The sequence below is a fragment of the Nymphaea colorata genome, chromosome 8, assembly GCF_008831285.2.
Source record: "Nymphaea colorata isolate Beijing-Zhang1983 chromosome 8, ASM883128v2, whole genome shotgun sequence".
Taxonomy (NCBI): domain Eukaryota; kingdom Viridiplantae; phylum Streptophyta; class Magnoliopsida; order Nymphaeales; family Nymphaeaceae; genus Nymphaea; species Nymphaea colorata.
Genome location: NC_045145.1, coordinates 18,410,889 through 18,434,491, shown reverse-complemented (window position 1 = coordinate 18,434,491; position 23,603 = coordinate 18,410,889). Strand labels below are relative to the sequence as shown.

General features: G+C 40.3%; 2 protein-coding genes and 1 long non-coding RNA gene across 3 annotated transcripts; all 3 read right to left on the bottom strand.

The window, feature by feature from the left end:
- Nucleotides 1–309: 309 nt before the first annotated feature.
- On the bottom strand, nt 310–2,227 carry LOC116258302 (transcription termination factor MTERF15, mitochondrial-like). The gene has a single exon (XM_031635386.2). The coding sequence runs from the start codon at nt 2,015–2,017 to the stop codon at nt 791–793; it is 1,227 nt and encodes a 408-aa protein (XP_031491246.1). The 5' UTR covers nt 2,018–2,227; the 3' UTR covers nt 310–790.
- A 4,300-nt stretch (nt 2,228–6,527) lies between these two features.
- Nucleotides 6,528–18,577, bottom strand: LOC116259573 (uncharacterized). The gene is made up of 6 exons (XM_050079359.1): nt 18,262–18,577; nt 16,939–18,128; nt 14,898–14,956; nt 12,025–13,029; nt 11,538–11,826; nt 6,528–6,808 (listed from the first exon to the last, which is right to left on the bottom strand). The coding sequence occupies exons 1-5, from the start codon at nt 18,365–18,367 to the stop codon at nt 11,565–11,567; spliced, it is 2,622 nt and encodes an 873-aa protein (XP_049935316.1). The 5' UTR covers nt 18,368–18,577; the 3' UTR covers nt 6,528–6,808; nt 11,538–11,564.
- Nucleotides 18,578–20,500: 1,923 nt separating this feature from the next.
- Nucleotides 20,501–23,502, bottom strand: LOC126410292 (uncharacterized). The gene is made up of 2 exons (XR_007574057.1): nt 22,361–23,502; nt 20,501–20,851 (listed from the first exon to the last, which is right to left on the bottom strand). It is a non-coding gene; the product is annotated as an uncharacterized LOC126410292 (long non-coding RNA).
- Between the last annotated feature and the right edge of the window lie 101 nt (nt 23,503–23,603).

The window sequence follows — 23,603 nt, the reverse complement described above, 5'->3', positions numbered from 1 at the left end:
GAAGACCTTAAGTTTCAAACTTGCACATTGAAGTCTCAAAGGTGAATGGTGCTTACAAGAATCTGGGTTCACTCATAGAGTTTATATCTCATGATGGAGGTCTATTTGCGTGATATGATCTTCCAAGGGTTCTTGGAAAACGAATTGAACCATAGATCGCATATTATACGAATATAATATATGACAATTTAACTTAAATTTCAGATATATGGAGCCCAAAGGTTGACATTCTCAATTGCAGTCTAAGAAACATTTGGATGAATTTGTGTATAATTGAGACTGTTACCATCATCAGCAGGGGACCATAATTCTTATAAACATCAATGCAGGTAACAAGGTTAGTGATTAGACATAAAATGACGTGCACAACCTTCATTTCTTACTGGTAGAACAGTAATGGGAAAAAGAAAAGTTGATAAGAGTCTGCAAAATGCAAATGTTAGAACAGAAAAGAAATTTTTCTTCCTCATTCAACTGACGACTTATAATGCAGAAACAAAAATTTGAGCAAAAATAGAAGCCAATGACATACTTCGATTCTCATGTACAGAGGACTACTCTTCAACAGCGCAAACTGGTCCGACACGAATTCAGGTTACGAGCCATTTTCCTCCAATACATAGATAGCTCAGTAACAGGAGACAACCTACGTTTTAGCTGACAACCAATTTCAAGAATCTGAGTATACCAAAGTTACACTTACAAACTTCATCTGGCATAAAGATGGAGAATGCTGCAACAAGCCAGAAAGCAGATATAGCAATTTGAAACTCTGTCGCTGTCTCTGTCGTCAAGATAAAAATTCTGTACCATAAATGGCCTTCATGTGGCTTCGGTAAGCCTGAAGCACGTCTGGACATTCATCCATGTACTTGAGCACGTATTCTTCATAGAATACCTTCTCTTTCTTCTGCAAAACCTTCAACAAATTACGGTTTTTCTTAAAAATATTCGCAGAATTCAACATGTCGATCACAGTACTCCGAGGAATAATTCTCTTCTCCATGCTGAACATCAAGATCGTTGGAGCCATCGCGAGTTCTGAAGGCTTGTATTTACGAACATTCATAAAGAAATGCAATTTCTCCTGCAGATTGCTTGTGGACAGCTTCATGAATGAGGGTTCCTTTTTAAGTGCTAACATTATCTCATCTTGATTCCAACCATTGCTCTTCAAGATGTCCACCTTGGCGTCCCATATAGACTTATTCATCGATGAGACGACAAAGAGCGCCCGGTGAAACTGAGTAGAACTGTAATCAAACACCAATTCATGGGCTCTGTCCGCCATTGCCACGACAGAGGCGAGCTTTAGAGCGAAAAGCGTGGGCCTCGTTACCAGAAGTTTCGCCAATGACTGGTCGGTGACCCCTCGACTCCTCAGAGCCGCTAGATTGATTGCCATTTTCCTGACAATATCATGGCTACTGAAGAATCTTGAGAAGAATCGCCTGATTCCCCTGGCCACGTCCTCTTTATCTCGAAGAAAGGACGTAAAGAACCCAATGATGGGGCCGATTTTCTTCGTGAGGCTCATGCTAAGGACGAGTGGATTGGAAGCCACGAGGCGTGCGAGGTGAGGGCCAGAGAGGCCCGAATCCTGAAAAGCCCTAATCTTCGGGATTAGAGTCTTCTCCAAACTTGACGACAGAAAATGAGGGCAGGCATTGATCGTTTTCCTGATTTCGGCGTCTGCAAATTCACTTTCTTTCAAGAAACTGATAACTTTCTCTGCGTTCCGAACGTTAGCAAAACTACTTAGCTTACTGCACACGTCGGAAGCCTCTTCAGAAGGCAACCCACATGAGTTTACGAGGTAATCCATCATCTCCATTGATCGGTTCTTCTTCTTTCGATGAGCTGAAGAAGAAGAATGGTCACCTTCATGGATGGTGCTGGTGGAGAAAGACCGCTGCCAACATCTATAAAGTGCAAAAATAATAATGGGCTTCTTCAAACTTCTGGATGCAGGAAGCTGCAGAATGAGCTTCATCACGCCCAATTTCCAAGGCACCATAAGAAGCAAGAACAACACACTGATGGAATAAAAAGCAAGATAGATAAAACTAAAATGACCACCACAAGCCAGCGCAGAGAAGAAGAAGAGGAAGCAATCCAGACTCTGAGAAGAAACGAAAAGTAAGTCGACAGAATCGAAGAGGCAATTTTTCAGCTTCAGGCATCAGCAGTTCATCAGGCCCTGAGTCGCGTCCGGGATTAGAAGACGGGACGAATATGGATACCCAAATTAGTCGGTTCCGGAATCCAATCGGGTCAAATTCGTTCAAGCCAAATAATTGGACTCAGAAAATCCAGATCCAACAAGATATGGACACATATCCAATTGAGGTTAGATATGTGGACTAATTGGAAGTTTCAACCAGACTGTCTTTGGGTTTTACCTGGTTTGGAATCAAAAAGTTCAGACCCGAAACCTCATCTTGATATCAAACCGGATCAAATTTTCACATGTTCTTCCTACCAACTCAAAATTTCGATCTGAATTAGATGCCCAACCCAAATATAAACTTTAACATTCTGATGTCAGGTGCACAGGACGTCGATGAAAGTGAGGCCTGAAATTACAGTAAGCACAATCTGATCTGTACCCGCCCTACCCAAATTGTATGAACTGGGTCAAATTCAATTTAGAAAGAAAATTTTGATTTAATCATTCATTTAACCTAATGATCTTAAAAATGAAACAAATTCAATATATGTCCAAAGCCCCAATATATCTAAAATCATTTCAATAGTTTCCAAACCACTATCCTATTACACATGGATGGAGTCAATTACTTTATCTAATGAAGGAAATTGAATTATCGATTGCCTCGGGTGAACTGCACCCTGAAAAGAAGAAAAAAGCTCATCCTTGGTGCCATGGATCTCATCTAGATACGTTGATGAAAAAATGTTGATTGTTGAATGCCAGGTTGTTCTTCTCAAGGGTTGGCTCGAGTTATGCGCTGCCATGTCATGTAAGAACACCAACCCAGAGAGGGGCGAACTTGTGCTCTGCCAGAGAAGCTTGCAGGAATCCAACATCCTGATCACAATGCACCAGGAAAGATTCTTCTCTCCGAATTGATCGTCAAGAGATTGGGGACTGCCGCAATTTCTAAAAGCCAAGTTCCTTCACCAAGAGCTCCAATTTCTTCTTCACAGAGCTTGCGGTAGATCTTCAGGAAGTGGGCAATTGAGAAACCGGCGTAATCGTCGGTCTTCCTGGCCAATTCCTCGACCGAGCTCGGCTTCAAGGCCTGCAGCCGGCGGTGAGTTGGTCACCGTCCTTTTCTACAGGAAACATGAGGTGATGAAGAAACGCTTGATGAACTTGACTACCAACCCTTCGTCGGACATGGGGGCTTCTGATATCACTCACCATGGCACTATCCCCTTCTCCAGGCTTCCGCGCAGAAAAACGATACTTGCAGCTAATGTGCGAATCAGTACCAGGGCCACAGAGGCAATCGAGGAAGGCCCTCATCCCGAGCACGACCGTCTGATCCGTCTCCTCTAGCTTCCACCATAGCGGCGCAGGATAGGGAGTGATGCATTTCTTGATGTGGCCATTTGTAAAATCGCTCTCTCAGAAATCTATTACACTCCTGGCCTTTGCAGCTCTAACTCTGCTTCGTTACCTTCTGCATATGGCTGTGATCAGCTCACGAACGGAAGTGGAATCAGCTTGTGAGGCAATCCACCATTGCTGATGATGGGCAGGTGTTAGGAGATGCCAATTGCCAAAGAAGGAGAGAAAGATGGGTCGTTTTCATGGACGGTAGGGGTCGAAATTGGAGGCTGCAATTGCACTTCCCTGGGATTCAACCTGAAGAGGAAAACTTTAACTCAGACCTCCATACCGTTTTACTTGCATGCGAAGTCCGTAAGTTTCACCCGGACAATTTGTGCATGTTTGGAAAGGAGTTTATTTCTTCCAAAAGGCCCAATCTTCCTCATTCAACAAGCATGAAAGAAAAATGTTTTACAGGAGGAAATTTCATGCGTGTTTCGATTGAGACAAGGTGAGGGCCCACAAAATCAAGGCAAAACTTGTATTTGGAAGTAATTTCCATTCCCGATATAGGAGGCACTCTTGCAGAAGGAACCACCGAAGCGGAAAACTTTTGGTGACTGCTCGACAAGAATAGAATTGCCTTGTACTAAGTGCGGCAGATGTGGAACAGAAATAAAGGTACAGAATGAGCACTAAACCTTTTTGTCCTTGTGAACTTCCAAGTCAATTTTTTGTTATCAGTTCTTGTAAAAAGTCAACAAGTAACTTTGTTTCCATTTGAAAACTGATCTGCAGAGCCAACAGTTTCTCGCGGTGGATTGTAAGAAAATCAACAGTTATTTTATATTCGACTTCTTCACTTATTTATAAAAAAATGTAAGAAACACAAGCTCAAAGAGAAAAATGGTAGTATGATGAAAAATGACGCAGAGGATAAAATATGGTTTAGTAAAAACAAGGAGAGTTGAAGAGCAAAATGAGTGAGAAGAAGACTGCGTGCTTTATTTCTCTATCAAGAATGGGTATATGTACAACTTGATAAATATCTTGTGCCACATGTATACAAGTTGTTACAATCTTTACAGCTCAGCAAATTTTTGTTCAATATAATGATCACATATGGGACGATTTTGACGTATGCCCGAAGTTAAATTGAAGCTTCTAAAGAATTCATTTGTATATGGATCTAGGCTTTGTTTGGATATGAATCTCAACGCTCCCCTCAAACTGGTGTGTACATTGATTATAGACCCATTCCAACAAACAATTGGAATTGTTTCTTTCCCAATGCTTTCGTGATTTTGGTGAAAATATCAACCGCTTGACTTGTTGAGGAAACATGTTCTGCTACAACTATTCATGCCTTTGTTGCAGTCGTGAACAAGGTGACAATCAATTTCAATATGTTTGGTACGCTCATGAAAAACTGGCAATATGTATAGCTGCCTTATTATCGTAATAGATTTTGGCAGGTGTAATATGATTCACCTTGAGATAAAAAAGTAATGGTTTTAGCCAAAAAAAACTTTGCAAGAAACATCTGTCAAGGCTCAGTACTTAGGCTCAGCAGTTGATCTAGAAATTGTAGGTTGTTTTTTTATCTTCCATGAAGTCAAGTTTTGGCTAATATAAATGCAATAGCCTGTAATAGATCTTCTGGTCTCATGTCATGCTCCCCAATCAACGTCACAAAAGGCCTTTAACTGAATATCTGCTAGATGACAACATAATACCCATACCTGGATTTTGTTTTACGAAGCGAGCGACTTTCATAGCTGCTGCAAGATGACTAGAGTGAGGTTTTTGTAGAAATCTGCTGAGAGTATTAACAACAAATAAAAAATCTGGTCTTGATATGGTCAAGTAAATGAGTCTACTGACTAGGCGCCTATGAACTTTTGAGTCCTTTAAAACTTCTTCATCACGTTAAGGTAACTTTGCTGCTCCGTGTTTGTTTCTGTTGGACGAGGATTGAGACATCCGACTTCTTCTAAAATCTCCAAGCAGTATTTCCTTTGTGAAAGAAAATTCCCTCCTTTGAGCGAGACAACTCAATGCCTAAAAAACATTTCAGATCACCCAAGTCTTTCATGTGAAAAACCGAGTTAAGGTATTTCTTTAACCCATGCACAAAATCTTGGTCATTTCCTGCAATGACTAGATCATCAACATAAACAAGAATGACAGATCATCAACATAAACAAAAATGACATAAAATTTTACCTTTGCATCATGTGAAAAGAGAGTAATCAGCTTTGGACTGCTTGAAACCATATTTTTCTAGTGCAACTGAGGACTTGTGAAACCAATTTCTGGGTGCCTATCGTAACCCACAGAGAGACTTATTCAATTTACATATACGTGTAGAGACTTGTTCAATTTACATGTGCGTGTCTCCCCTTTGTGGCAATGCCATATAAACAATCTCCTCTAAATCGCTGTGCAAAAAAGCATTATGCACATTCATTTGTTGAAGGAGCCAACTTTTCTTTCCTACAATTGATAAAAGACATCTTATTGTCATCATTTTTAGCAACTGAAGCAAAAGTTTCATGAAAGTGCAACCCCTCTATTTGTGAATGTCCTTTGGCAACCTATCCATCAGCCCTGTATTTTGTTTTATACACCTATTTGCAGCCAAGGAGTGTCATTCCGTTGGGTCATGGAGCATCCATGTACCATTATGCTCCAAGACTCTTATCTCTGTTGCCATAGCATCCTTCCAGCAATTATATAGACTCGCTTCCAACAAGAATATTTGAGCAAATGTTTGGTCTCACTTTTATGTCTCATAAGAAAGACCCAAGTAGTTCCAGTCAAATCGTCCACTAGACTCAAGGAAGTAATGAGCACCAGACAATGAAGATTGAGAATATAGTCTCCATATGTCGCAATGAACAAGCTCAATTGATGTTGAAATTTTGCTTGCATCAAAAAGAATTCTTGTTTGTTTTGCCATAACCCACACTTCACATAGACAATATGAAAATTTAATTTCATGACAATATGTAGAAAATATATTTATTTCTAGATGAAGAAGAATTATCAACATTTGTCACTTAAAGTGGTTTTTGTAGTAGAAGAAAGTGTTTTTGATTCTGATTCAAAGTTCATACCAGTGGTATAAGCAGAAACAGGAAATTTAGATTCTAAACTGATGTGAGGTATTACTGATTTGAAGTCTGTGCTTGTCGAATAATATGCCAACAATGTAAAACAGAGACTTGAAATGCAGCATAGGCCATCTCTAAGTTCACTAACTCCAATCCTCATCCTGGACGTTAGGTCCTACAGAAGACAAGCAGATGAACTAAAAGTTAGCTGAAGGTTTGCTGATTTAATTGATTGACTGACTGATAAAAGATTAAACTTGAACACAAAGACATACATAACATCAACCAGAGTTAAATTAGGAGAATAATACATGTCCCCTATGGATAGTAAAAACAACTTTATCATTAGGCAATCAAATCGGAAATGGCACTCTGAGTTTAACAACATTAGACAAGAATGAAAGAGCAGGCGTCAAATGGTCACTTGCACCACTATCAATGACTCAGATGTCCCTTAATTTCTTAAAGAAGTTGATATACCTGCAAAGCTCTTATGAGAATGAGAATGTTTTTCTTTAAGTAGTTAGACAAGTTGTTTATACTTCTCCATGGGGAATGAAGAAACAACAAAATTCAGGTGTTGTGGCAGCAGAAACTTGAGTCGCATTGGTAATAGACGGAGCCAAAAAACACAACTTTAGTATTCTTATCTGCACTAACCGACTTATCCACTTGCACCTTATCTCCCTTAGTTCTAGAATTTTTACCATTCTTTGGATACCCATGCAGTTTATAGCAACAGTTTTTTTTTGAGTGACCAGAAACTTGACAATATGAGCATACTACCACGATATTGATTAGCACCCGATGGACCTGAACTAGCAGCTAGACTAATGTGTTGGTCAGTAGAGGGAAGAAGACAAGCCTCCCTCTGTTTTACCTCCTGCAATATTAATGAATATACTTTCCCAATGGAGGGCAATGGATCAATGAACAATATTTAGCCTCTAATTCCATTGTACGTCTCATTCAAACCCATAAGAAATTGTATGTCCCTTTCTTTTTGTTGTTGCTCAACAATTTTTTTTATTGCTCCACAAGAACAAACAGGTGGTGGGTCATAGGAGGCCAGCTCATCCCATAAGGCTTTGAGTTTCGTATAATATGTTGTCACAAAATGGGAGTCTTGTACATGCCTGTTTATCATAGTTCTAATTTGAAATTTTTGTGGAGTTGTGCTTTATGTAAATCTGTTATGCAAATCCAACAACACCTCTCTAGCGGAGGTAGCATATATGACACTATCAATGATTTCTTTTGACAGGGCATTGATGATCCATGAGGACCATCGTGTTACATCTTTTCCAACAAATATGTTCAAGAAAATTAGTATTTGGTTCTATGAATGAACCATCTACAAAACCCAACTTGTTATTGCAATTAATGCCACAATGATCAATCTACTCCGTTTTGAATTTGATTCAGCCAAGGGTTGAGAAACAAGAACTCACCTGGATTATCTGAGTGGTGGATGAAAAAGGATTGATCATTTCATTCAGATTCTCCGGTCCCTCAGTTAACGTCGGATTTTGCTTTTCTACCTCTATGGATGATGTAGAATTAGTTGGAGTTGTCATTGCAAATCAGCATAGCCAAGAATGGAGAAGAACCGGTACTAATGATGGTTGATACACCCAATGTAAAAACCACGACGTTAATCCTTCCGTATTCTTTTGAAACTACCCATTTTCATTATAACAGGAATAATATGGAAAGAACGAATGATTTTCTAACTGAAAAGAATTAAAGGAATGAGAAAGGAATCAAGAGGCCGTTTTCTTTCTTGTGAGAAACTGAAAAGAAAAAAACGTATGACAATTAGGAAGGCCTGTAGAGGGTTATTAAACCCCATGTTTCAGAAAATGATCATCTTTTTTTACTGCATTCATAGAGGAAAAGGCTCAACGGCAAAAACTTTGAGAGAAAGAGGAAGAAGGTGAGGAAGAAATCCTCATTTGTGCTGATGGCTGCGAGAAAGGAACGAGAAGCAAAAAGGGGTTGCTGCTGGAAATCAATCTCGATTAAAAGGTATGGAGATTTTCAACCATGATTGAAGCATGAAGCCATGTATTTTGATCTCTTATGGATACATATATACTTAGAAGATGAATCCATGTAGGGAAATTTCAGTCATAAACGTAACATGAAGCCTTTGTATTTTGAGTTTTTTTTTTAAAAAACTCTCGGTTTTCTGTACGTATGCTACTTATGTTCATCCGTGAGAAAACAAAGCTGCCACCAACCCTAAAACTGAGTATGAATTTCTATGTTATGGGCTTCGTTCAAGGATTTGACCAAACCGCATGAAAGTTATGACCGGAGGCATGTTAGTCTTTGTTAGGTTTTGGAACCTCTCGGATGTTCATGTGATGTTGTTTCTCTTTTCTGATTTTTTTTTTTTTAAAAGAGAGCATGCTAGGTATGAAGGTGAAGCATGTCGTTCTATGTTGCTACGTTGTTTCTTCTTGTAGTTATTTCATTCATGAGAAATCAAGACTAGAGTAACATAGCAGATATCTCTGAGATGAAGGAGACGTTAGAGAAATCAAACCAACTTCAATAAAATTTATATACAGAAACCTCACGGAGGGTTTGACCATGGAATTTGATATATAGAATGTCAGTGGGAAGACTCTATTGTCCAGAACGACGTCGACAGAGGGCAACGCCTGCTCTGCTCGACATACAGCAAGGGAAAAACCAACATACAGAAATGAGGAAAGGAAGGAAACACAATGGGTTTGCCAACGAATAGAGGCAATCGCCCACCCAATTGGAAAACCAGCCATTGTTCCTCATGCTGGTTGAGTAATGGTGAAACGCAGCGTCCTCCTCCTACCGTTTCTCTTCGTTGATGGTTCATCCCCGTCGCAGCGAAGGTGGAGGCTAAGAGCGACGCCATTGAAGCATCGGCTTTTGGGTAGACTGCCTTCCCCACGCTGGTGCAAAATGAGGGCAGAGGAAGCGGCGATTGGGGGAGGGAAATGTCGGACGGTCGGTGGGCGGCGCCATAGGACCCGAGCGTTGGAGCTCGCGAGAGGAAGGCGCTCCTCTCTCTCTGGTTTGTTTCCCCCTTTTGAACAAGGAGGAAGATCCACCGTCGGGCGAGGAAGGTGTGCTGTTGTGAAGAGAGAAAGCCAACGAGAAAAAAAAAAGAAGCTCCCTTACGAAGAGAGAGAAAACGAGGGTGAGAAATGAAGAAAACGAGTGGGTTTCGCTTTTATATCAAAACTCAAAAATTACAAAGCGGGTCCACCTCTTAAGCAAAATTCACGAAAAGGCTGTTAAAATTTTTAATCATTCATGCCACAACGTTTTTGCTAAAAACATCTTCAAAAAAGGGGTCTGCAAAAGTTATTTTCTATAAGAACCAAAGAACTCTTCCGAAATTGTGAATCAGTACCCTTTGAATTCTTAAAATCATCAAAAGAGGGTTTTTATAAATTGATTTGCAATTTGAACGGAAGAATCGTAATTTTATGCATTATTGCTCTGTGGTACCTTTTGTATTATTTAAATTTCAGGAAAAGGGTGTTGAACCCCCTTGTTTTTGTTTTGAAATAGTGATTGTTGTGTTTTGTGCCATTAAATTAACACTTAAAATGACTCAATTATTTTGTTTGGGAAACCGAGCCTGAGGGCGGTTTTTGAGAGGGGTATTAGACAAGGTCTAGTAAAGAGAAACTCTCACTTTTGAAATTCGAAGGCGAAACGTGGACTTTGTGCGATGGTTTATGCGAGTGCGAGCTTTATGTTTTGCTCAGTGTTTGGTTTCGTTCCGGGAGGTAGTGGTCACACTCCTCTGGCTGTACTGGAGGGCCCACAGGGTATTGGGCGGCACAAGGACCCGGGATTCTGTTCTGTTTCTGTTTGGGAGCGAGACTCCTGGTCTCTCCACCCGGGTTCATAGAGAGACCATGCTGCTGCAGCGGTGATCTGGGATATCTCAGGAGGCTTCACTGCAGGTGCCCTCGATTGGATCGCCTGGTGAAGAGATGTTCTGTTCTGCCCGTGAGTGCCCACGAGGATTTCTGTTGCTCGACACGATGACCATGATATTGTCAGAGAACCACGGTTGAAAACCTACGAAATTTTGGAGGTTGTGCACATCTCGTTCTGTCTTTGATGATGTGATATGTGTTAAGTTTTAGAAAACCTATGGTTGTAGTTCATAAGACCTTTTTGGAATTGTTTTACGAAACTAAACATTATTTTGGGTCATGTTTCATTCATGGCTGGATTCTCTCATACTCAGAGGAATTCTGACCCTTCTTTTTATTTCTACAGGTAGTCCTTGATAGAGTTTGACTTTGGAGCGACGACCTCAGTCTTGTGATGAACGGACATTGGCATTTTGAGCACTGTGTCGGTTTTGGAGATTTGTGGTTATTTTTGTTTGGGTCCAAGTATTTTATTATTGAAATAAAACAATGTCTTATGTTCTGGTCATGACTCAATATTGCTTCCGCTGTTATAGAAATAAAAGAAAATTTTTGGTGTCAAAAATTGGGTCGTGACACCCAAGACTACAAAAGATGAGGTATAATACCATGTAAGAAACCTAGGATCAAAGAGAAAAATCATAAATGGTAGTCGGATGAAAAATGACGCATATGATAAAACAAGAATGACGCATATGATAAAACAAGACTCGGTAAAAATAGGAAGAAAGGTGCAGAGCAAAATGAGCGAGAAGAATTCAGCGTGCTTTATTTCTCTATCAAGAATGGACATATATACAACTTGATAAATATATTGTGCCACATGTACACAAATTTTAATAATTTTTATAGCTCAGCAAATTTCTATTAAATGTAATGATCACAATTGATAAGGAACAATTATGATGCATGAGCAAGAATTCATTTGTATATGGACCTAAGCTTCGTTTAGACATGAATTACCTCTACCTTCTTCAGGTACATAAGTTTTTATGCATCACTGTCACCATTGATGGTCGTGCTATAAGCCTCATCAACTTCTGGACATTTATCCTTATGCTTAAGCACGAATTCTTGGTAGAATTCTTCGTCTTTCATATGCAAAAGCGTCAGGACAGTCTTCTTCCTGCTGACAAGCTTCTTAGAATCCAAGATCCTGATAACAGAGAGACGGGGCTTGATTCTCCTTTCCATGCTGTACAAAAAATACTCGGGAATGGTCGAAGGATGGTACAAGGAAGTCGAGTTTCCTCTTCAGATTGACTGCAGATATAGTCAGGAAGAGCGGGTACTTGTGAAACGCAAGTAGTACGTCCTCCGGAGTCCATCCGAACCCCTTCAGTACCTCCAGTTTGCCATTCCACACACGGACTCAACCATTGAGCTAACTGTGTACAGCGCATAAGGGAACATAGGGGAAAGCTGATCTATCCCCAATTCGTTGACCTACACGATCATCTTCTCGACAGAGCTCGGCCTCAACCCCAGTAGCGACGGACATGCCACCAAAATGGTCAACAACGACCCATCCCGAACTGCGTGGCGTCGCAGAGCGGCTAGATTGATGGATATCCTTTCCTCCACACCTTGCCCAAGAAAGGAGCAGTAGAAAAAACGCTTGATGGATCCGACCGCCTTCTCGTTGTCGGGAAGGAGAGATCTAAGCTGACTAACTATTGGGACTATCTTCTTCTCGAAGCTTACATTGAGCACATTAGGATTTGTAGCGAATACCCGACCAATATCAACGCCAGAGAGGCCCCAATCGAGGAAAGCCCTTACCCTGGGCATGACCGTCTTCTCCAGCCTCGCCCCCAAAAGTCGGGGATTGCGTTTGATGGCTTTCTTGATGTCGGCGTCTTTGAAACCGCTCTCTCTAAAGAAATCGATTACTCTGCTCGCCTTGTGAACGCAGGCCCTGCTTCCCAATCTTCTGCATATGCCTGTGACCGAAGGCAACCCAAATGAGTTTGTGAGATAATCCACCATTTCTGGTGATGGGCAGTTGATAGGGGGTGTTAATAAAGATGACGAGTCGCTTTCAGGGATGTTGGTGGTCGAAAATGGAAGCAGAAAACGCCCTACGAGCACAACGGTGGGGTTTTGTGCATGTCTGATGATCCACTGCCGTCGAAGGGAACTCATTTGCTCCCAGAATATAGAACAAGAAGCAACACATGGAAGAATAGATACTAACAGAGGAACAGATCCACGGAGGAAGAAGGAAACCAAAATCAAAATAAGAGGAAGAAAGAGCAAATCTTCCTTCCACAATTGGTCGTCCCTCTGCAGCTGAGAGTGGACAAGGGGGTCGGAATCTGAGGGGGTTTCAAACATAGTCCCATCATTGATGGTCAGCGGAATTATATTATTTCCAAATCCAAATGAGCTGTTTGGGACGGACGCGTCAATTCCCAAATGAAAATGTAAAAATGAGTTTGACATAGGCACAACGCTGAAATATGAAATGTATACTTGCTAGCATTTCTTTCGAGCCCAACCCGAGTTCTTATGTATAACAAATTGTTCGGTCAATATGCATCAGATGCACCTAGATTTTAGGTCGGACTTGGATCCCATTTTGCGCGCCCAGCAGCTAAAAATTGTAGAACTGTAACAGATGAAATAAAGAAGGGTTGTGCTTATGAAATAACGTGATGTGGTGACCTTAGAGGACGAGAATTTTGCTTATTTTTATTGTTTCCTTCCTGTCCCAAACCGAATCTGAATGTGTTCGTGCATTTAACTGATTTAACTCCAATAAGTTCAAACTAAACAGAATACGGAAAATTGGCAGTTTATCAGCATTTTACCAACTTGTTCAAATGTGTGGTACTATTGAAGATATTATCGTCCAATGCAAAGGATCAGTCCTGTCATATTAGTGTCTGCTTGATATTAGGTATAACACTGCGGTGTGGTCATAGATGGAAGTTCCACGGGTTCAATCGAAACAAAGAGACACACTCTACAAGGTTACTCACAGCAGCAAGAAACTCATTTATTTCATTAAGATCTGTTTCCTCCATTTCGAATTAACTTCCACCTCAAACTGCTCTTCTATTTACATAGCCTTTTTAATGTAACCATTGTTAGTCTCCGAAAAAACGAAGAGTCTTGTTCACATGTTGAAACCATATGATCAAAAGCTCATTCCCATACAGCGTGTATTTACATTTTTATTCATTCACCCGCTTTCCACCTTCAATGGTGACAAATATTTCCCAACATAAAAGACTAGTTGAGCATACTTCTTATAGTCAATAAAGCATCTGTTACCTTGAGGCTCAATTTAAATAAAATTACAAGTTCAGACTCAATTTGGATCGCCATCTGATTATCAATCACTCATTTTCATGTCTACCAGAGTCCACCTAAGAAAAGCCCAAAACATATCTAAACTAACCTTAACCCAAACCCAAATCATAATATTAATCAACTGTCATTTATCAGGCGTCATTTAGTAGATAAACTCGGTATGGAAAATCCCAAAACAACTGAATTTCTAACCTAAATATTAAAGTTTTTATTCCGTTCTAAGACCAACAAAAGGAACCGGCTTTTCAGGTCTTGGTTAGATTCATCCCGGTGAGGTATAGATCCAAACTGCAAGCATCGCCATATTTGTGTTCGTGGGTGTGCCTGCATGCCTGCAGGTCTGTGTATGATTTCCCAAGCTAAAGAAAGATACACACCAACTAAATCATGAAAGAATACGAATCCCAGGTATTGACGCTGTTGGACTCTTGACCTCTTTCAAGTTGAAAATCTAATGACAAGTCACTTAAACAGGCATACAAAACTTTATTAGCTAGGGAGCTGTAAGATGATAGAAAAGAAATTGATCCTAGTTACTGGGAACCGCCAACAGTCTATGTCTGTAATTTGTAAGATAACGTTTATTGAATTGACCGTTGGCCTCCTCAAAGTTGAAAATCTAAAGACAAGTTACCTGACCAGGTCTACGTCTACAGAGCCCCCATTGGCCAATCAGCTGTAAGATGGTAGAAAAGAAATTGATTCTAATTACATCGAGCCATCCACAATGTAGGTCAGTAATTTTAAGACAACTCAGTCCAGAATAAACACAATATCATTCGTGGAACAGTTAGGCTGTCGCAACACCCTTCGAGAAAAGTAGGCATAGCAAAGAATAGGTAGCACTCCAGATGATGAACCACATTCATACTCGAGATTCGATGCCCATACAATCTTTCAGTTCAACTACTGAGACTATCGATGGAAAGTTTTTTGTGTTCAACGATGATTTCATGGTATGTTAGCAACTATAATTAGAGAGGTTCTCCACTTTGACTCCTGTACCATGACCCTTGTATAGAAAGTAACTTGTAAACTTCAGATAAAATGCAGAATCCAAGTATCTGTAGCCAAATCCATATGCACAGGCAAACAGAAACACTTTGCATGTGTCCAGATCGATGCATGTTGTATCAAATTCCTTCACAAGATGCATCATCTTAAGTAGCGGGCCTAGCAGCAATCTTCTGCAGGGAAAAAGAAGTAGGCGACAATGAAACTACGAAGCAGTTAAGCAATTGCACATGATGCCTTTGGCCAACCTGCTGGTAAAACTCAAGCAGTACTTCTCTACGGCCATGGCAACCGCGTGGTGGCTGCTTAATCGAAACAAATACTTTTAGGTTACAAAGATATTGCAGAATTTACAACCCAACAAGTGCATTCCAATCTGATCTTGCCAAAATAAAAGTCCATAACAATTGCCACTTTAAGCAGCTAAATTTTATGTTGTACTAGTTCAGGATCTCTAAGATGCATCCCACTGAGGAAAAATCATTTTCTGGAGTGGTTTGCAAATTGCAATCAAATATACGCTGTACAATTTGCTCCTTAGGCACTGACGAAGCTTGTTTAGCATACAAAAAGATTTATCTAACCATGCATTCAGTGGTTAATCAAGAAGACTGTAGGATTTCTCTGCGAGAGCTAAGATGCTCATGGTAAATGCCGTTTTCATCCTTTTGCCATCCATGAGTGTGTTGCAGAGCTCACTGACAACAGAATTGGAACTGAATTAGCCAATAATGAAAGTATAGAATTGATAATAATTTAATGTTAATCTTGAGCTCATGAATGAGGCTTCCCTTTTGTTCCTCCGTCAGCTTCAAATAAGCAACATATTTATGCTTAAAAGAAAAACAGGATTTCTTCATGTGAGAAATCCAAGTAACTATGCATCCGCTTGAAACCCATCCGAAGGCCAACAATTATCCTTCGCAAAATTTCTAAGGCATGTTGGCCAGGGCTGACCCCAAACTTATCTTTCCTGCGCTGGCTCATGGAAGATCGAGCTGCTTATCTCAGAAAAAGGAGAAACCTCAAAACAACATTTAAACAAAAACATTTGGCCTCTACTGCGCCTTTTATGAGGTAGTCACCCGACATACTTTATAATCGCACCAAAGCAAATCCTATGGCAACTTTCGGATGATTCAAAAGCTTTATCCATTCTGAAGCTCCCAGCATGGAAGTCAGTGTGGGAAGTCTGTACCAAACAGTATCTTTAAAATCCACTTGACAAGGCCTTGCACTTAGAAACGAGTGCTAATAAGAGAAACTGGACATGTTATGACATGATAAAGCTCGTGACAGATTTCTACTACGATGTTATAACAAAATCTAAAATGGATTACATATGATTATACGAAAAATCACAAAACTGCTTCTCGAACCTGCGTTAACCAGTGGGTTGTGCACAATTTTTTGTGACATTTGTTTCTTGCAATCGTCATTCAAAATACCAGAACTTTGAACCAAGGATTAGTAATCCGACGCTTCTGTCAACTTTTCGATACATTAGGCCATAGTAACACACGAGTCTAATTTCCGAAGATCAACCACAGATCAAGACGATCATTGATTAATCAGTTAGAAGCACCAGAGAAAAAGAAACACACTTGCGTTACACGAATCTGATGTTCAGATTAGCTATAACTCCACCATGAGGAAGCAAGTAATAGTGAAATCATTACAGACCAGTTAACACAGAAGGCAAGTTTGGAAACATTAACAGAAGAAAAGGATTTCTTTTATCAGAGAGCTGAAGTGTGGACTGACCAAAGGAATGGATGCTCTTCCAGCATCAAGGCGCACCAGGGCGAAAATTCGAAGTTGACACCAAATTCTTACAAGTGTCAGCTGACCTAAATACTAATCAGCCGAAAACTAGGGTCCTGTGGCACCTGCTCTTGGCACGATGACTTGTTACTATTTCCAACTTCATCCAGCAGAAACATGCACATGCAGAAAACCAAAAACAATGAAATTAAGATGCGGATAAAGCAGCACTACACTAGCTCTACCTTACTCAAGTACAATATTAGGCACCAGAGTCGCAATTGATGCTGTTACTATAAATTTTAAGAACGTCTGGACATTCATCCTCATGCTTAAGCACAAATTCCTTGTGGAATTCCTCATCTTTCATATGCAAAATTGTCTGGAAGCTCTTCTTCCTGAAAATTTCCTTAGAATCCAACAATTTGATCACAGCGAGCCGGGGAATGACTCGTTTCTCCAAGCTGAACGTCAACAACAGAGGGACAGCTGCAATTTCCAAAGATTTGTAGCTGAGTTCCTCCACAAAGAACTCAAGTTTCCGCTTCAGATTGCTTGCCGATATCGTCAGGAAAAGCGGGGTCTTCTGAAAAGCCGTTAGTATATCCTCCTGGGTCCATCCAAATTCCTTCAGCATCTTGAGTTTGGCATCCCACACTGGCTCACTCATTGAGCAGACTGCGTAGAGGGCGTGAGCGAACATGATCGAACGGTGATTGGGCCATAATTCATAGGCCTTCTTTGCCATCTTCTTGAACGCGCTTGGGTTAAGCCCGAGCAACTCAGGCCATCTTTCCACAATGACCGACAAGGATCGCTCGTGAACACCGTGGCTTCTCAGAGTCGCTAGATTGATCGCTATACGTTTCTCCAGACCGGGCCCTAGAAATGAGCCCAAGAAGAAGCGCTTGATGGACTTGACCGCCCTCTCGTCTTGGGGAATGAGATCTCTGAGCTTATCAACTACTGGCACTACCTTCCTCTCGAAGTTGATGTGGAAAATGCCCGATCTTGCGGCGACAATGCGACCAACATCAGCGCCAGAGAGGCCCCAGTCAAGGAAAGCCCTTACCTTAGGCATTACCGTCTTCTCTAGCTTCGCCACTAGCACATAAGGATTGCGAGAGATGGTTTTCCTGATGTGGGTGTCCGTGAAACCGCTCTCTCTCAAAAAATTTATGACTTTCCTCGCGTTGTGAGCGCGACCCCTGCTTCCCAACTTTTTGCATATGACTGTGACCACTTCTGTAGACAACCCACACGAGTTTGTGAGGTAGCTCACCATTTCGGATGATGGGCAGTCGACAGGAGGTGTTATTGAAGATGAAGGATCCCTTTCAGGGATTGTGGTGATCGAAAACGAAAGCAGAAAACGCCCCCTGCAAGCAGAAACAATGGTGGCGTTCTGTGCACTTCTGATGATCCATTGTCGACTAAGGAAACTCATCTGATTCCAACCTACAAAAGATTGGTACGACACAATACAAGAAGCAAAAAATTAGGAAAACGGATACTAGAAGAACAAATCCATGGAAATAGAAGGAAACAAAACCAAAGAAGAGGAAGAAAGAAGAATAATCTTGGGACGGACAAGGGTGTCGGGGTATGAGCAGTGTCCAAATCTTAACCCCATAACGGATCGGGATTATCAAAACTAGATTGATCTGAATGAGCCGTTTGTGGCTCCGGTTTCGCATTTGCGAGGCCTCGAAACGATGGGCCCGGCGTGTCGATTCTCAAATGAACACGTAAAACAAGTTTGGGATCGGCCCAGTGCTGAAATATGATATGGGTTGCCTAGATCTCTGTAGACTTGGTCACATTTATTTCCAGCGCAATCGGATCCGTATACGTAACAAATTGCTCGGAAAATATGCATCAGATGCAACCACAATTTTGGGTTGGGACTTCGATCCCACCTCTCCCAGAACTGTAACTGGTGGAACAAAGAAGGCTTCTTTTTATGACATGATGGGATTGGTGATGTCTAACATAGAACAATTTTGTTTTTTTCTTTTTGTTATTCCCCTTGGGCCTTGTGTACCAAACTGAGTTTGAACCTGAGTCTCTGTTTATGCGGTTAGCCGATTTAAATACAATAAACTCAAACTAAAAAGAGAAGGGGAAATTAGGTAGTTTATCCGCTTTGACAAACTTGATTAAACATTTGGTGCAACAAAAGATACCATCCAACTTTACTTGACGTTTGCTAGATCTAATATGTAATGTCAAAAAAGTCGGTTGTAGGTTTGCGTTACAGAAGGTATAACTTTGACGTGTTGTCATAACATTCTACAAGGCTTATTCATAGTAGCAAGAAACCTATTTATCTTCCTTGAAACCTGTTTCCTCCATTTTGATTTACTTCGAACCCCAAACTGCTTTCTGAATCACATCACCTTTTTAAACTAAAAAATCTCCAAAACATGTACTTACCCACCTCCGCTTCGTGTGCTGCTCTTCATATCTTTTTTATTCACTGGCAGCCATGAGTTTATTTAGTAAAGCTTAAACACTAGGAAACATTTTCTTGTGAAAATACTTCGTCTCATTAATCTTTGGTGCAACGTGGTTTGTCTATCGGTGAAGCAACCAACAAACATATTTATATGTTAGAAACCGTATGAATCAAAGCTCATTCCCTAAAACTAAGTGCAAAGATCATTGCCTAAAGAGCTCGTGCATCACATTTTTATTCACTAACTAGCTTCCGACCTTTAATAATACCAAAAAATTTCTGACACAAAAGACTACTCAGACATACTTAGCGTCATCATTAAAGCATCTGTTACCTTGAGACTCCATTTAAATAAAATTCAAACTCAATGTGGATTGCAATCTGATTATCTATCAGACGCTTTCATGTCTACCTCTATCCATCTCAACAATGCCCAGAAATATATTTCTGGAAATCTGGAAATATGTTTTTTTACCATCAAACACATAAATATATTCCTGAAAATATATTTTTCAGTCATCACACACACAGTAAAATAGAAATCGAAAATAGTTTTCTCATTCCATTTTTCCAAGAAATATATTTCTGAAAATATATTTCCAATTCCACATTTCCAACCCATCAAACGGACCCTAAATAAACCAAACCCAAATCTGAATATTAATCAATCGTTGTTTAGCTTGATAAACTCAATGTGAAAAAACCTCTCCACCTAAATTTTCAACCCAAATATGAAAGTTTTATTTCCATTCTCAGGCCAGCCAAAAGAAGTGGAATTTCAGATATTGGCAGATTCAAGCCATTTAGGTATAGATCCAAAGTTCAAGTCTGGCCATATTTGTGTGTGTGTGTGTGTGCCTGCATGAGAGTGTGATGAGTTATTACCTATGCTAAGGAAATTGTACACAAAGTAGATCATGCAAAAACATGAACCTCAGGTGTAGACACTATTGGACTACTGACCTCCAAATTGAAAGTCTGAAGAGAAGTCGGTCAACCAGGTATACAGGGCTCTTATTATCTAAGCTGTAAGATGATGGAAAATAAATTGATCCTAAATAATGCGAACCATCCACAGTCTATGTATCTAATTTGTAACATACCGAGTGAATAGTAGTGATGTTGGACTCGTGACCTCCTTCAAGTAGAAAGACTAAATACAAGTCACTTAACCAGGTGTCAGAGCTCTTGTTGGCCAATGAGCTCCAAAGTACCGCGGACCATCCACAATCTATTGTCTCTAATTTGTAAGATATCTCGGTGAAGAAACAAGATATCATTTGTGGGAGCTGTATGCTATAGCAACATCATTCGAGAAAAGTAGGCCATAGCAACAGAGAAAGGTAGCATGCCTGATGTTAAACCAGATTCATACTTGAAATTCGATGGCCATTATGCTTTCATTTCAACAACTGATACTGTGGATGGAAAATATTTGTCTACAGGGCTTTCACATAAACTGTAGGCCCCATATACCTCCTTTCGGTGTTCAACGATGAATTACGGTATTTAACAATCATTAGGTCTCCACTTCGACTCCTGTACTATGACCCCCACATAGAAACTATTTTGCAAACTTCATCAGAAAAGCAGAATCCCTGTATTTGGTCTGCATCCACATGGCACAGGTGAACAGAAACACTTGGAGGCAACTACAAGTGTCCAGATCTATGCATGTTCACCAAAAACCTTCATAACATGCATCATTCCAACTAGCCGCAATCTGCCAAAAAGATAAAAAGTGCACAGCAATGAAAATCGGAAAGGGTAAAGCAATTGCTCACGATACTTTTAGTCAGCCCACAACTGCAACTCATGAGGTAGTTCACTATGGCATGGCAAACTTGTGGTAGCCGCTTAACCAAAACAAGTACTTTTAGATTAAAAAAGATCTTGCAGCATTTACAATCCAACAAGCGTCTTCCAATCTGAAGTTACCAAAATAAAATCCCAGAACAAGTGTCACATAAAGCAGCTAAATTTTCTATCCTATTAGTTCAGGATCTCCCAGAAACATTCCACTTAGAAGAAGTCTTCTTTTTAGGAGAGACTTGCAACCAAAGATATAGAGCACTGTCTGTTCCTTAGGTGCTTTGATAAGCTTGTTTGCACATAATTAAATTACTTAACCTTGTAATCCGGATTTCTCTGAGAAGAGGCAGCTTTTCATCCTTTCACGGTTCATAAGTGTGTTGCAGAGCATGTATCACAACAAATAAATTTGGTACTGAATTTACCAATTTATGAAGTTCCAGAATGGATACAAGTTGATATTAATGTCGAACTCATGAATGAGCTATCCTTTGGTTCCTTCGTGTTCAAATCAGGAAGATATTTGTCCTTATAGAAAGTTGGCTTTGTTCGTATGAGAAATCAAATAATTTCCAAGACCAACAATTTCCCTTCGTGTTAAGGCATGTTAATCTGGGCTCCCCCAAGTTTTTTTCTTTCATGCGGCAGGCACGTTAAGTGTAACGGGCTGATCACAAAAAACTAAAAGGTACAAACCTCCTAACAACATGCAAACACATGCTGCTGCCTTTTGTGAGGTAATGGCCCAACATAATTTATGACCACGACAGCAACATCCAGGAAACCCAACTTTCGGATGTTTCAAAAGCTTTATTCATTCGGAAGCTCCTAGCTTTGACCTTCTTTTAGAGAGAGTGTAAGGCTCCGTATCAAACAGTATTTAAAAATCAGCATGACAAGGACCTATATCTTAGTCATGAGTGCTAACAACAGAAAGTGGACATGTAATGACATGCTAAGGTTCGTGATAGATTTCAACTATGACATTGTAAGGAAATATAAAATGTCTTCATCTTATTATAAAGAAAATTCAAGAAACTGCTTCTTGATCCTCTGTGACCCATTGGCTTGTACTCATATTTTTGAGGTATCCGCTTCTTGATTTCATCATTCTCGATACTAAAACTCTGAACGAAAGTTAGATAAAGAATAGTCCAACGTTCAACCAACTTTTCTAGACATCAAGCCGTGGCAAAAGACCAATCTAGTAGCCGAAACACCAGCCATAGAAAATAATGAGGCCATTGCTACCCCAATTCACCAGGTAGAAGCAACAGAGGAAAAGAACCGAGAGGAATCTAAGAGTTACATTAGCTATAACTCTACCATAAGGAAGCTAGGCACTACTGAAATCCTTACAGCATCACACTGGAAAACCCGAATCAAGAAATAAAATAGCATGCGAGCTTGGAAACTTTACCGGAAGGTATGAATTTCTTGTATCAGAGAGCTAAGCGCCAGAGTAACCAGAAGTACGCTCCTCCAGCAAAAAGGTGCACCAAGCCCAAAATTTCAAGTTGGCTCTCATTCTTATAACTCTAAGTCGACCTCAGTACTCAGCAGCCGAAAGCTAGGATCTCCAGGCACCTGTTCTTGGCATGATGACTTGTTTGACATCACGGGGAAATTACGAATAGCAACTTCATCCAACAGAAAAACGAATATGCAGAAAACATAAAAAATGATACCAAGACGAAGATAAAGCAGCACCACACTTGCTCTACCTTGTTCAAGTAAAATAAGTTTATGCACCAGAGTCGCCATTGGTGCTGCTACTATAAACTTCAAGAAAGTCTGGACATTCATCCTTATGCTTAAGCACATATTCCACGTAGAATTCCTCATCTTTCATATGCGAAATCGTATTGAAACTGTTCTTCCTCTTGCAATTTGCAAAGATCCTTTGAATCCAACATCTTGATCACAGCGAGCCGGGGAATGACTCGTTTCTCCAAGCTGAGCATCGATGCAGGATTGCAACTGAGTTCGTCCACAAAGAACTTGAGTTTCCTCTTCAGACTGCCCGCGGATATCGTCAGGAAGGGCGGGGCCTTCTGAAAGGCTGCCATTGTATCCTCCTGAGTCCATCCGAATTCCTTCACCACCACGAGTTTGGCATCCCACACTGGTTCACTTATCGTGCAGACAGCGTAGAGGGCATGGCTGTACATAGTAGATCCGTTGTACGGCCCCAATTCCTTGGCCTTCTTTGCCATCTTCTCGAACACGCTGGGGTTCAGCCCGAGCAATGACGGCCATCGTCCCACAGGATCGATCAGGAACGCCGTGATTTCGCAATATAAAGATATGAATTACCCAGATGAAGTCATGAAGGCAACTTCGGTCATGTTGAGAGTTCAACACAACTTTGGAAGAACGAAAAAGGTCCGATGATATGAATAGGACAAGGCAAAGGGAAAGGGAGAACGCGAAATACGTGCAGACAGAAAGGTCTGATATTTTACTTATCGTCAATCCCCATATTTTACTTAGTATCTCATTGAGATTTTATTATAGAACTAGTTTTTAACTAATTTTTTCTTTTGTTCTCTCACTTATTTCTTTTTTCTGTTTTCCTTTTTTTAATATAAGAAAAAAGTTTTCTAACAGCGTATATATATATATATATATATAGTGTGAACAAATACAAAGATGATTATATA